Source organism: Rhinolophus ferrumequinum, chromosome 8, assembly GCF_004115265.2.
Source record: "Rhinolophus ferrumequinum isolate MPI-CBG mRhiFer1 chromosome 8, mRhiFer1_v1.p, whole genome shotgun sequence".
In the NCBI taxonomy this organism is placed as follows: Eukaryota; Metazoa; Chordata; class Mammalia; order Chiroptera; family Rhinolophidae; genus Rhinolophus; species Rhinolophus ferrumequinum.
Genome location: NC_046291.1, coordinates 74,900,001 through 74,915,644, shown reverse-complemented (window position 1 = coordinate 74,915,644; position 15,644 = coordinate 74,900,001). Strand labels below are relative to the sequence as shown.

General features: G+C 34.7%; 1 protein-coding gene across 4 annotated transcripts in view; it reads right to left on the bottom strand.

The window, feature by feature from the left end:
* Positions 1 to 15,644, bottom strand: part of ZEB2 (zinc finger E-box binding homeobox 2) — a 127,548-nt gene that overhangs the window by 22,085 nt on the left and 89,819 nt on the right. For all 4 annotated transcript variants that reach the window (XM_033112004.1, XM_033112002.1, XM_033112003.1 and 1 more), the window contains exon 4: positions 11,687 to 11,758. In XM_033112004.1, the coding sequence (XP_032967895.1) occupies positions 11,687 to 11,758 (72 nt within the window). The remainder of the gene's footprint in view (positions 1 to 11,686; positions 11,759 to 15,644) is intronic.

The window sequence follows — 15,644 nt, the reverse complement described above, 5'->3', positions numbered from 1 at the left end:
TCTCAAAGATTTTTAAAAGTGAGTTTTACTTAGTGTTTACAAGTAGGTAAATTACCATGAGACCTTGATACTTAATCCTGCTCCCTTTTTCTTTCCCTCTCTTTACTTTTATCCCCTCGCCATTTATTTTATTTGCAACAAGCATGTGTTCATGTAGGAAGACAGGTACTCTATTATCACTTGTCTAGTATGGGTTTAATTTTCATTAAAAATTGAAGAACTATATTTGAATATTATGCTAAGCCGTTTTAATAAACATCAAAATGAATAAATAATTCTTTTGGAAAGGAAAATATCTTGGAGGGCCTAGAAGAGCTGAAGCAAGCATATGTGAAAAACAGAGTAGAATCACTCATCCATCCCTTTGTTTAATAACTGTTTATTGAGCGCTTACTAGGGCTAGACAGTGTGCTTGGGGATCAGGACCAAATGATGTTGATTGGTAATTTTTCCTCTTCTGTGATTCTCATATTTAGAGACATGTACATAAAATGGTTGATATGTATATGTAAATATATATAATGCATAATATATATAATGTATAATATATATAATATATAATGCATATATATATAAACGCATAGTATATAATGCATAATTATATATAAATGCATAATCTCTATGTTATACTGAGGAAGTATATATATATATATATATATATATAGAGAGAGAGAGAGAGAGAGAGATCTATCTATCTATATACTTCCATATATATACATATATATATATGTATATATATATTTCCTCAGTATAACATAGACATTATGCATTTATCATATAATCTGGTTTTTACTCAGTTCATACGTCCAGACAAAGGGACCAGAAGAGGCAATTACAAATCGAGGTAACTGTGCTCATCATTGTTTTGAAAAGCAGTCTCTTATCAACAACATTTTAGATGATAAAAAAACAGAAAATTATTTCTAATTTAGTCATCTGTATTGAATTTTTTTAGTTTAAAGAAGCCCATACTCAGCATTTGTTAAGGTATATAAATTCTCATGGCTCCTTTGTTTAAAGTTGACTAATTAATGGCATATAAGCATTTCATCATTAAAAATGCGTGTGTGCCTTTCTGCAGAAGGCTTCCAAAATACATACTGGCATGAGATATCTAAAGACAACCATGAGGGAAGAGGAAAATCTTTTTCTCATTACACAGCTACCTGGGCAACCCAACAGAGCCTCCAACTGCTAGAGGTGTGTGTAAAGCCAGGGAAGCTCGTCAAGAGCGACAAAGGACAGAGCCTGGGCTGGTCTCTCCATGCCTGCTCTGACATGGCTTTCTCCTGGGAACACACGTTCAGATGCCATTGAGAGCCGCACCCCTACACCCCTACCCCACCCCCCACTGCCATGTGTAAGAGCTTTAGGAGAGAGAGTTGCAGAAGGAACAGGGAGATGGGAATCTACTTCCCTGCGTAATCAAGCAGCTCCTTAAACAGCAGAAAGCAGCCCGGCCAGGGACAGTCTAATTTTAAAGTGAGGTTTATATTAGGTGATTGTGAATATCAAGATTTAGAGACTACTAACTCTTAGGCAGTTTTGATTGCTATGTATCCATAAAGAATCCATGCCTTAAAAAACAAAACAAAACAAAACAAAACAAAACAAAACAAAACAAAACCAAGTTAGGCAATATGTATTATGTTTCACATTACTGTGGAATCTGAATTACTGTGGAATTACATTGGAATTGGTATATTACAGAGAAGACTCTTAGACTATTTTACTACATTTTAGAGGGATTTATGAAGTAAGGTGCTTTTGCCCAGCAATTCAGCGAGCTTTTTATAGGCTTTCTGTAGAGACACATGACATGTTAGGATGCTCTAAGGCAGTGGTTTTCAAAATGTGGTCTCCAGGCTCGCAGCATCAGTATTACCTGGGAACCTGTTTGAAATGCAAATTATTGGGATCCATCCCAGACCTTTGAAATCAGCAATCTGCGTTTTAACAAGTCCTTCAGGGGATTCTAATGCATGTCCAGTTTAAGAATCACTACTCTAGGAATTCAATTCTCTGCCTCACCTGACTAAATAAGACATTCAGAAACATGATTTCGGGGAAACAGCCCGGGATTACTCCCATCTCAGGTACCCTTCCTGACTATCTCACCCTGAGGGCATACCCTCTGCCTTTGTTTATTAAATATCATCTGCATATCTCAATTTTTTAACTTATCATATCTCATAGTAATCTTTCATTTACGCGTCTGTGAGCTGACAGAGACATGGGTCATGTCTTATTTAGATTTGTATTACCAGTGCTTATACAGTGCCTGGCACACAGCTAATGCTCAATAACTAACTATTTATACCAGTTTCAGGGTTATTGGACTCCTCCTATTCGCTCAATTGTTTATATTTTTTAATCTTAATAGCTTCATCTATAAAATGAGTCAGTATATACTTTCTGGGGTATCTTCAAAGTTTCAGAATTCCATAATTTCAGTTAATGAATTACCTTAATCAATTTGCTTTTGTACTCACTGGCTAGGCCTAGAGAGTTTTATCTGTATTGTTTTCAATTGAAAACTCAAAGCAACACAGCTTTCTGATGGAAGAACTACATATACAGATTAAGACAAAATATTTTGGAGCTGCCTGGAAACCACAGACGACGTCACAAGGAAAACCATGCTAATTAAATAATTGTTGAATGAATGAAGGAGACACTCAAGAAACTTGGGATATCAGTTATTTCTTGTGGGAACTCTTGCTGTGAAGTGGAGATAGCTGCTCCTAATCGCAAACAAAGCTAATGAAACCACAACATTCATTAGCCAGGAAGTGACAGGCTCTTCTTAGTGTACACCGATTATAGTCTGAAAATGACCCTCCCGTCTAACCTGCCAACTGCTACTTCTGTTTTCCCTCTGCAGAACCTATCTTTTCCCCTATTTTTGAAAACTCATCGCATGAAAGTAACTGAAAAATTTGAAAATTATAATTTGCATGACATATCTGACTGGATGACAAAACTGTTCCATCATATAGAAATGCAACAGATATGCAAAAGAAGAAAACGACATGCTTTATAATTGAAGTATGACTCCTTATGAAGTATTTAGATAGTAACTGAATTATCTGATAAACTCAGCTTGCACAATTAACACTATACAACCACACAACCCTTGTTTAGAAGTAGATCACAATCAAAATTGTGTGTCTTCTGTTACCCTAGCTCATGTAAGAAATCTAGCCAATTTAAAAGTTTTAATTTAAACTCGGTGTAAGAGTAATAAAAGGAATTGGAAGTTATTGAACCAAGAAGATAATAAAGGTACAGAAACTTTCTTACTCTTTTCCCTACTTTCTCTATGTTAATGATAGGACTCATAGAATGTATGCTTAAACCTCTTGCTAGCCTGCTAACCTTATCATGGAAATTACCAATTTAGGAGAGTTATAACTTGCTCCATGATGTTTCTTGCTCAAGCAAAATCTAGGTCTAGATCTTTACCTGGTATTCAATTATTCTGGAGATACCTGAAAGGACTTTGTAAACCTGGACAGAATGGTATTTCTACAGGGTGTTTAACATGTCAATCCCTGATTCCACCCTTCCCATCCTGGCTTTCACTCTGCTATTCTCCTAATGCATTTTGTGAAGTATAAGCTGGACTGGCTGCATAATTTGTGGGGCCCAATGCAAAATGTCAGCAGCAGAGCATTAAACCAAGGACGAGGCCCGTCCAAGCACCGGGCCGTGCATGACTGTGCAGGTGACACTGCCAGGACGCTGACCCTGGCTATAACATTATGATGCAGGACCCGTGAGAACCTTCCTCTCCCATGCCAACTCGTGTAGCTCTTGCTTTTTGTTTTCTCTGTTCATGCTTCCTGATAAAATCCCATTAGAAGATAGGGTAGCGTGGGGTTGAGTTCAAAATTTCTAGTCTAATCTTATTTAACAGATGATACAACTAAGGTAGAGTAGGCTCATGATTCATGAAAAGTCACACAAACAATTTTTGGAAGAGCTGGATGGAGAATTCTTGCATCCTGACTCTTAACCCATTTACTTTTTCAACTATATCATAATGACTCATTCTGAGAGAGAGAATGAGAGAGAGAGAGAACCCCACCTTTTTGGTTTTTTATCATGCCTAACTGATTGGTTATGATTTGAATAGGTTCTAGATACTGAAAAGATCACTATGACATTCTAAGTAGTTCTAAATGACAACATCATAACACCATAAAATTAGCATGGGGAAAACCAATGTAAATGCCAACTTCAATATGAATATTAATAATATATTAAATTTTAAACTTTTTTTCTCTATTTTTCATTTCATGTCCCCACCTCACAGTTCATTTTGCTTTCCCATTTCACATATTACTTGTTTATCCCCCCACATGCTTAGTGATAGCCTTCTACAGCTGTTCCACTTCTTCAGACTAAATGAAACTGTGTCATCCCTTGATAATATCCCATCCCTCAGACACCTTACCAGCAGAGTCCTTCCTGCTTTCATCTGTCTTGACACAGAGAGCAAAGAAGATGGGTCAACATACTCCTTAATTCACATTACTGTTTCAAACCAGTGTTCCTATTTTACTAATTTGTTCATCATTTATTTGTTTATTCCTTTATTCATCAAATAATCTGTTTATCAACAATCAAGGCTGTACAAACACTGTGTTTGCTGAGAGGGAATATGGAGAAGAGCAAACTTAACTGCTACTCTCAAAAAGTTTCCAATCTGTAACGGTAAATTTTTGAAGTTTAAGTCATCCATTTTCTCCATTACGTTTTACGACACTACCTATATAGCTCAAATGACACTTGTCTTATTATGTTTACCCCAAGCTACCATTACTACCCTGTTTCCCCGAAAACAAGACCCAGTCAGACAATCAGTTCTAATGCGTCTTTTGGAGCAAAAATTAATATAAGACCTGGTCTTATTTTACTATAATATAAGACCGGGTCTATAAGACCAGGTATAATATGATATGATATGATATGATATGATATGATATGATATGATATGATATGATATAATATAATATCAGGTATAATATAATATAATACTGGGTCTTATATTAAGTTTTGCTCCAAAAGACGCATTAGAGCTGATTGTCCGGCTAGGTCTTATTTTTGGGGAAACACAGTAATAACTGGTAAAGACAAAATTCAAATGTAGTTTATTTGGTTCTAGAATCTGGAGCATCCCAAAACAACATTTGCCTTTCATAGGTAAAAGCACTTATTATTATTCTTAAAATATTGTAAGCATGTTTAATGACTACAGTTAGAGTCAATGTAGTTACTTCTTGGACAATAATTTTCATTGCATTATATAAGATTAAGAACTGAGACCTAAATTGGCCTTGCCCAGTTTCTAGATGCAAGGTACTTTTCTGTTCCCAGTAAAGAAAGCAAAGATGCAGGTGGCTATTAATAGCCCTTTGTAATTAGAGGAGTAGATTGTCTGAGTGAATATAACTTTCACACTTTCCAAGAGGAAACAACAGGGGCCTATTTGAGTCTTGATATGCACATGGAACCACATTATTGCTAATGATCACCATGTACCTAAGACAGATCCTTGTTACTACCAGCACGTAGGCAAACTCATGTTTATAATGCTCCCAAGTGTTTCCATTTCTCTAATATTCTTGGAAAATGTTTTTCTTTCACACATTCTGATAACTTCTATATGCACTAATTTCATTCTGAATTTGAATTCTGATTAATGTCTGAAAGATGTAAGGTTCTTTGTAAAAATTCATTCTTTATCTTATGTGTTAAAACACACAATTTTCTTTCATTTATAGAACTTTAAACAAATGTAGAAACATTAACTGCAACGCGGAAATTATTAATATAAATCAGGGTTTGCAAGGCTTATGTTATTATGAATCAGTTTTGCTATGCTACAAATCTAACTTTGTTATAGAAAAGAATGATAGTTTAGGCTGTTGTTCCTTGCCTTTAACAAGTTGATTTTGGGAACTTAAATCCTGGTTTCACTCTCTGAAGATGCTGCACTTAATTTTCTTCACAGGGAATGTTTTCCCTATGGGGGCTGCCTTCTCAGAGTCCATTTCCACCAAACAGTTTTTCATTCATTCATTCGTCCCTTCATTCATTCAGTTTACCAGTCAAAATGTGTACCATTTCTGTTCACTGGTATACCGGGCAATTTGAGGCAATCAAGGAATAGCCTTTTTCTTAAAGCAAATATTTTCGGGGCACTTACCAAGAAAGGCCAATGTACACATTATATATTTAATTAACTCAACAGTCCTATGAGGCAGATATCACGATCATCTACCTCAGTTTTATAGCTGAAGAAACCTCTTGTCTTCATGAAATTAACTAGGTGAAATAAGTACAAACAATGTAAGAGGAACAACTCAATATGCTAAAATTAGTTTTGTGCACCTGAGGGCTGTGGGATTTCAGAGAAGGAACAGATTGATGTGGTTTGAGGTGTTTAAGGATGACCACAAAGGAAATGGGATGTGAGCTGGCCCTGAAGAACTAAAGGGTGGGTAGAATTTGGATGACTGGAGGAAAGGGAGAGAGAGATTAGGGTCTCAAGTAATACCGTGGGCAGAGATTCAGGGTGGTATAAATGTTACTCCTTTTTGATATTACCAAGGGATTTGGTCTGATAAGAATGGAACACTGTTGGTATGAAATGGATGGCACATAATACCAATGAAGAAGGTGGATTTTGCTCTATAGGTATTAAGGTGCAATGAAGGATTCCAAGAAGGAAATTTGGACAATAAGAAAAAGATTATTGGAAGAATGTGAACTGGCAAAATAGAGAAGGACATGAAAGCTAGAGACCAATCAAATGTAACTAAGTCTTTCTTGCCTGAGACTAGAAAAATTGGAGATGAAAATGTCTAGGTAGTTATTTCAGGCCAGGTGTCGAAAATATGTCAACTTGGAAAGATGAAAGAGAATCCAAGAGTTGTCTGTCTCTCATTCACGCGCTCATTTCTTCAAAAATTCTTTCTGACCTAGACTATTCCAGGATCTGTGGTGAGAAAGTGACCAAAACTCCATCCCACTCCTGCACTCAAGTAGCTTACAATCGAGTAGGGAAAAACATCGAATGCAGGTGACTAAGTATAATATGAGAGAGAATAAAATAAATTATCTAAGAAGGAATGAGTGGTTTATCCTGAGTGGGAGACTATAAGGTGGCTACTCAGGGGAGATGGCCTTTCAGAGTGCGTATGATGCTATCAGGCAAGGAAAGGATGAGTGGCTTTCTAGGTGGAAGGAAAACCGTGAGCAAAGGCAAAGGAGTATAAATGGTAAACAGGTTTTCAGAGCTGAGGCATGTTCTAGGAAGTGGTATTAAAAGCAAGATGGGATTAGATCACGGAGGTTGCCAACACAGCTCAAACACCAACTCATTCTGAAAACAAAGGAGAACCATACAAGTTTGAGTATGAAATGCAGGGGGGGATGAGTTTCAATTATCCATTTGCCCTAAGAGTTAGGAAAACAACTTCAAACTAACTTTGTTAGGGTGAAGGATGTATTTAAAAATTTAGGAATTCAAAACAGGGGATTTGGTTAACATGATATTGTAATAGCTCAAATGAAAGATGAAGATTTAAATTAGGATAGTGAAGAAATGATAAATAAAAGTGATATACAATATTTGTGACAGTAGAACTGATGGTACTTGATCACTAATTAGATAAAGTATGTAAGAGTCAAAGATGTGGTGGAAAAACCTCCTGAGGCAAAATGATATGTCAGGTGATTTAGAGTTTATCCCCAAATCTGCTACCGACTATCTGACATTTTTTACTAGTTTCCTCAACTATCAAATTAGTTACGGAATCATTCAGCAGTGTAACTTTTAATTTTAGAATTCTGTGATTCAATTAAACTAAACCTTCCCACTACTTCTTATAGCTTTAAACTCAGCAGAAGATACTAGGAAGGAGATACTTTTAGATTCTAAAGGACTGCTTTATTTATAAAAAGTTTGCTAAATTTTACTATGTCATTTTTGAAAAATTTTTGTAGATTTGTAGAATTGAGGAAAAACTTCAGAGGCCTTTTCCTTACTTTATTTAGGAATGTAATTTGTGTGTTGAGTATTCAGAGAAAAATATTAGAGATGTTTTCCTTGACAAGTTAGGCCAGTTAATAACACTTTTTATCAGAAAATTTGTTTAACTTGTTTAAAATTTATGCCAATGTCTGCTGGTTCTGCTTTGATTATCTGATATTAAACAGTTCCATTAATAAAGACATTTATTGAGAGCCTATTAATTTTAAGGCATCTTATAGACAACGTGGTAGCCAAAGAAACAATCCATGCTTTCAGAGTTTGCAATGTAATTTGGGAAAGACAACACATTAACAACACACCACAGCATCTATGGCAAGGTTAGCTAATTTGTTCATAAGAGTTCATTGGAGGAAGATATCATTTAAGTTAGTATGAGGAGAGAAGGTCAGCTGGATCTTCATCAGAAGGACGTGGATGAAGAGAAAGATATGGTCCATTAATAAGTAATTTCAACTTGAAAAGATGTCTCATTTCAGTTCCACATGTATTTAGCAACTAAAAGGATGCTAGAGCTAAGAAGTAATAAGCTTATGGTTGGGAAAGGATATATATTTATTCTCTAAAAGAGCAGAGTTATAAACTGAGGATCAGCAGTAAATTCTTAATGACCAAGGCCAGTGTCTTTGCTCAACATTCTGTCACAATTGTAGTTATTTGAATCTTTTGATTGAATTGACCATTCTTTCCTTTTTGAAATTATTTTTTTTTTACATTCTGGATGTTTAATCTTTTTTTCTCTCTTACAATCTTTTTTTCTCTTTCAATGAATTTAACTTTTCTCCTTACCCACCAGGCCCTGGCCTCAGCTTTCTACTTGTCTTAATAAACACACTCTCAATTGTAAGTCTCATCGTCCCAAGATGCTAAATACTATCTGAATATATTTGCATGACTCTCAAATCTCTACAGCCGGGCCTGACTTCCTGGGTTTCGTTTCCTCATTTCCAATGGACATTCTCATAATCGCATATATATTTGTCTAACTTCTATATAAAAATACTTATGTCTAAAGACTAGCTCAAAATCTTCTCCCCAAAACTGAATCTTTCTTCAGACTATCTAGAAATGGCAAGTATTGCCATGTTCTAAACATGCAGATGTGTAATCTTGAAGCCATTTCGACTCCATCACCCAGATAATCAATTGGTTGTTAAGAAATCATGTTGCTAATCTCACCACTGTCACTACCCTAAGACAAGCTTTTTATCATTTCACACCTGAATAACTACAATGACTTCCAGTTGGTCTCTCAAAGTCTGGTTTTCCCCCATAGAAATCATGGTAGTTTAGTATGGCCCAAACTCTTTTCATACTTTACATTTTCCATCAACTAGCTTCAACTTAAATATCTAGCTTCATTTCCCATGAATTGCCTCCTAGGACCGTCTGATTCAAGCCAAATCCTTTTACTGACTATCCTCTGAATAAATATCACAGTTTCCTTCCTTGGCTTACATACTCTTCTTCTGCTAGAAAGCCCTTTGTCACTCTTCTATGACTATTTAAAAGGTACTTAGTTCAGATTTTACCTCCTTCATGAAACTTCTTCTAAATATTAACCCCACGGGATCTCTCCCAGTTCTATAATTTGAAATAATTATGGGCCCTACCATATGTTGCATATTTATCACATATTTTCACAAATTCTTCTTGTGTGTTAGTCTCATCTTCCAAATTGAACAATAACCATGTCTTCGACTTCCTGACCCATTTTTCATCACATAAACACACAACAGTGAATAGATAGAAGGCACTCGATGAGTACTTATTGATTTATTTATTGACTGAATACATATGAACTATAAGGAATAGTAAGCAGTATGAGAAAAGGGGATCTTAAAGCTAGGTAAAATTCAAAATTGACTTTTAAATCTTCTGAATAGCAACAATTTTTATTAACCTTACTTTAGACTTTAAGTGTGTAAAATAGCTAGGAAATTGTCACTTTGTGGGATAAATTTACTTTTGTGACATTTTAAATGCCTATAAAGTTAATATAAATTAGCATTTATTTATGCTTGAAGTTTAAATTTAGTATTTACCTTTAAAAGGAACATGAAGCCATTTTTGATCTCATGAATTGGGACATTATGGAAAGTATCTAACTTATGGTATCTATTTATTATTATGCTTTTATATGAAGTCATTTTGTCTTGTTTCTATAGCGAGGGTACTCCTGCAACATAGAATACTAAAACTAGAAATATTATTAAGAAGCAACTAGTTCAATCTATTCATTTTTCAGTTATAGGAAGTGAGCTCCAAAGAGGCTAACTGACTTGCCCAAGCTCACAATCTAGTTATTGCTAGAGCTGTACCTAAAAATCAGCATTATTGTTTCCTAATTCTGTACTTTTTCCATAATCCTATATTGTGCAGTTTTATTTTTGTATCTTAAATTGACATTATTCAAATGAAAGAAAAATTATAATAGTTTTTCAGTATTTCTCTTATTTTACACCCAAGAAAGTGAATTAGTGCCTTGTAAGTTATTAATAAGAGCATTCGAAGTAGAAGCACAGCATGAGCAGTTTATTATGATGTGTATCAACATAAGGGGGATATGAATATCATCTTAATTATTTACATTTCTAAATGTTCATAAAACTGCAACTTTTTTCCATTGGTGAGTTGAGTGGAAGTAGTTATGTGATTTTTTTTTGTTTTGTGTTGGAAGATAACCTTATACTGGGCACTATGCTAATATATGTAATGAGATTAGGTTGGTGCGAAAATAATTGCAGTTTTTGCAATTATTTTTAACCTTTTAAACTGCAATTACTTGTGCACCAACCTATATAGTATGAGGGATTGTTTGAAACACCAAAAATAATGAGCCTTACTCAGGAAGAGAGAGAGAAACATAGTGAGTCAACTTAAATTTGCACTGGTGACGTGAGAGTGTGAGAGAAGATGCTGTTCAGTTTTTGGGAAAGAAAATGGGACCGACACAGTTGTCCTGAAACTCCATTCGATATTAGCAGCAGAGTAAAACAAAACATCACTTACTACCTTCCCACTGTCATTTTATAGCTTCATTGAAAAGAAGTGAAATTGTCTGATCTTTATAAAACTTGTCTACAGAACATTATTTAGAGGGGCTAGAGGACATTGAGAATTAAAGTGAAGAAAGAATAAAACGGAATTCAGATGATCAATTTTTGTGAGGAATGTGTGCGGAAATTTGGTTTATGTTTCTGTAAAAAAAAAAAATTTCACAATTGAAATTACACCATATCATTTGAATTCTCAATGACTAGTATCAAGCGGTAGCTAGAGGAGGCATATTATATTTTGATTTTAAAATTATTTGTGCAGTCTTCTAAAATTAAAATTACTACCAGAAATTTGCCAAACGCATGCTTTGAAAGGGTTTATTCATCCAGTTCATTTTTCTCAAATTTCACAGGCAAATTAGGGGTTTAAGAATGAAATATATATTTGCTGAATAAAATACCAAACTATAGAGTTCTGATTTGAAACAAAGCAAGAGACTTGTAATGTCTGACTTACTTGTTAAGTTATGGAGATACAAATGGAAGGGTCAGTGTTTCTTTCTCTGACTCACTAAATCCACACGACACTGGACAACATGATTTTAGTGCGGTAAACTTAACTTACCTGTACCATTGTTAACTGCGGCCTGGATTGTGGCTTCTGGCCCCATAGTGTCATAGTCTTCCTTCATTTCTTCTGTGGGGGAAAATTATCTTTAGCATTTGAAAATTGTAGAAAGGCTTACTATACTAAGCATGCCAACCAAAGGAACAAGGAAGATTCTTTTAAAGGAAACAGAGAAAAGGCTTGTTGTAAACCTCTAAACAATAGCTTTGTTCAGGCAATTGAATGAATCCAATAGTGCTAGCTGCACAAGAAGTTATTTACTTTAAGCGTTACTGCAAGCTGTGAAAAACAGAGGTGTTTATTTGGGGCAAACGAAGGGCTTTTCTTCTGATGGCAGTGCTAGTGACAAACAGGGGGAAAGATAATATTTTTTCAATAAGAGTCAAAGCAACTAAGTATTTGTACTTATGAAGAGGCACAGTAGCTGCTATGCCTCTGGTAACCCTGGATGATTAGTGGCAAGTCAGAATTTCTTATTTTATTTTTATACTTTTCCCCCTTTGGAGAAGCTATGATGGCACTATTCTATGCAAGCATATTTTTTTAGAAAGCTAATTCTACCTATGAAAACATGAACTGCCCAGTTTGTAAGGCAAACATCCCAGAGGTATTGAAAATATCTGTTTCACTGTTTTATATCACCTTCTAAAACATACCTTCTTTATTCCTTTCCCTACCATTCCATAACTATCTCCCTTCCTTATTTATGCCCCAGTGGATAATCATAGTCATTTTCTGAGGAAAACCATACAGATATAACAACAGCTCAATGTTCTGATAAAGATGAAAATATGTAACATTAAAGCTGAAGACTCATAAATGATAAAAGTCCATTTTCTAAAATTGCAATATTTTAAAATAGGGAGAGTGTGAAAAATAAGAGAACTCTTGAATTTTCTGCTTACTAAATTGTAGGATATGTGAGAGGGTAGACAAGGGCAGCTGGCAGTTAAAAATTCTCCAAATAAATGAAACATGAACTTTTAAAAATTGTATTTTTACAACAACAATACTAATGAGAAACAAATATGATCCAGGATAAATTGTTCTCTGCGATAATCATTTTACTTAAAACAAGAGAAACTTTAGAAATAGGTCTCTGAATTTCCAAATTTATCCAATCATTCTTTGGTCATCACATTCTAGTCAGAATTATTTGATAGAACAAGTTCTAGCAAATGTTACAGCAAAATTAAAATATATGTTTTTCAAATAATGTCCTGCAGCTTATCTGTTTTTGGGTTACAGCCGAAAAACTTGGGCTTCTGAAGGGAAAATACATAGATGCTAATTTAATGCCACTGAACATCATAGTCAGAAATTTTAAATGATATTTGTTTAAACTGTACAACCACTTTAAATTCATTCTTGGCTCTGGACTTCTCTCTTATTTAAGGAATATTTTCACAGGGACATTTTGCATAAAATATTTAGAAATTCAATACATAGCAATATTGTATTGTCAATTGTAATAATTGATCGGTTGAAAGGCTCCCTCGTCAGATATTTTTATCAGTTGCTGCAAGGAATTAAATTAAGGTACTTCTGAGAAGTTCAGTACTAGATATAAATATAGCTTTTGTGTCTTTCTTCCTCGCTCATCTCATGTGATTTCTGGTAGCTAAGAGTCAGAAGTATCATAAGTTTTCCATCTGAGAGATCAAGTCACTGAGGGGAAAACAGTTAACAGCATTTTTTTTGCATAATAGTGGTAATGTTCAAGATTTCTGCTGCACTTCCTTCCTCATTGTCATTTTCTTATGAAAAAGTAAAGAGAAGTTACAGTAGGTGGTTGCTTCCCAAATTATTAAATGCTGGGTATACAAATGTGTAGTTGGCACTTTGTGTGCATTGCATTCTGTAGTAACTTTTTAGTTATAACCCTCTTTTACCTAAGATTGTGCAAATGAGATGGTGTCACTTTTACCTAAAATGTACTTTGCTTCAATTTACTGAGCATCAACTTAAAAAAACCAACAAGCACAGGCACAATTTATGAAAATGAAACACTAAGACTTTTCAGGTATGCATTTGAAATACTATGTATATGCTTATTTAATTAAGTTGTACGTGAATCCATATTCAGAAGGACATAATATGTAGTTTAGGAATATCTACTCTGAATGAATGGCAATCCTGGATGTCTTTCTGCCTCACACCTAACCTTAAACATTTTCCAAGACACTTCTGACTCAGCATACTGTGTCTAAAACCACATAGTGTATTTATTTTTAAAACACTTGTAAAAGTTTGTGTTTTCCAGTCACCCTTGGGATGAAGGTTTGTAAAAATAAAGAGCACTTTCTTCCTTAAGATGAAGAATCCTTGAATAAGCAGAAAGAAGCCAAGATGCAGGTGATTTATTTAAGTCTGTGTCAATGATAATGATGTCATGGTTTCCAGCACACTGTGTCCACCCCATTGTGGGACGAAAGAATGTCAAGGACAATTCTAAACACAAAACTTTGATTGTGCTGGAACCGGAAAGGCACAGTAAGAACTCCACTGCGCTCTTCAGTTCAAAACCTGCATCCTGCAGACAAACTACAGAAAGCATGGGAGAAAGAGCAAAGGAGAGAGGCTTATCTCAGAGTAAAGCTATGTGCTGAGGTATGATGGTAGACAGCCAGGCACCAGGGATAAAACACTACTAAATAAAACAGCACCAGAATTAGAATTATTGTCTATATTGTGTGTTTTCAACAATAAAAGAAAAATATTTTATCAGAAGAAAAATGTGTTATCTAAGAGTCAGGATAAACAATGAGTAGCGTTTTAAGACCAATTTCTTTTCATTAGACATCAAGGCACCACATCAGAGCACTTTTGGAACAATAAAAAAAAAAAGAACAATAAATCACTACTAATCATTAGAACTAGACAGGTAATAGCCGGGTAACTTTCTTGGTCCAAATAGCCAAATGAGATTAGGGATTTACATTTTATTTAATTATTTGACTCCAAAATGCTGGTTTATTTACCATAAAAGTAAGAGCAAAGAACATTCTGTTCGTTTGTATCACAGGCACCATTAACTACAGGTGATAAAGGGGTCTGTAATGCATTCATATGGATTATTGTATATTAAAACATTTGGAATTATGATCTATAACCAACACAAGAAGCTGCCATGATCACAAACTACTATAGCTTGACATTGCAGTTTTGGATGTTTTTCAATTATTGATCCTAATTTTTTAAAATTAAACTTTTTTTTTTAGAAGTTTGGAGCAGTACATTTGTTATATCATTATTAATTATTCCTTTAAGGGTGGAAATTCTAGTAATTGGTCCTTACCCTTGATTTCTAGATATTAAAATTTAAAGCATCAGAACATTCATTCTTATAGCCCTGCATATCTAGTTCATTAACAAATATGAATAGCTAACACCAGCTCATTTAAATAGTATGTCTTACATGAGTTCTCGCCACACTCTGTTTCTGTCACACTGCTCCCAAGAATCATTGGCTCTTATTATACATGTAAATGGCTATCATAAAAATAAAAATTTCATTTAAGATTGTTAATGACTTCTGCAGCAGTCAGACTTCCTTTAATGATCATCCTCTGCCCCTAATTAAACGTATTTATCTTTCAAGCATCTTTGGCTGAGTTCTCCCTCATAGTTGAAAATCTAAAACCTTAAGTCTTAATGGATATAACGATAAATGTTTATGTGTGGGATTGCTGAGATTCGAGAAACCTTCACCAAAAGCAAAATTGAAAACAGAAAGAGTACAAAACTTGGCACAGTACGTTAGGAAAACGAAGAACAAATACACTATACTCAAACTGCCATCAGTCTCTTTATCACATTTAATTTTCTCTAGTTAGGGGAAGTGCTTTTATCATCCTCCTTCTAGTCTACCAAAACAATGACTCTGCCTATGTTCAATGTTTTGTAGTCTGCGACATCACAATAGCATGCATATAGGGAGATTCTTTTTTATTTT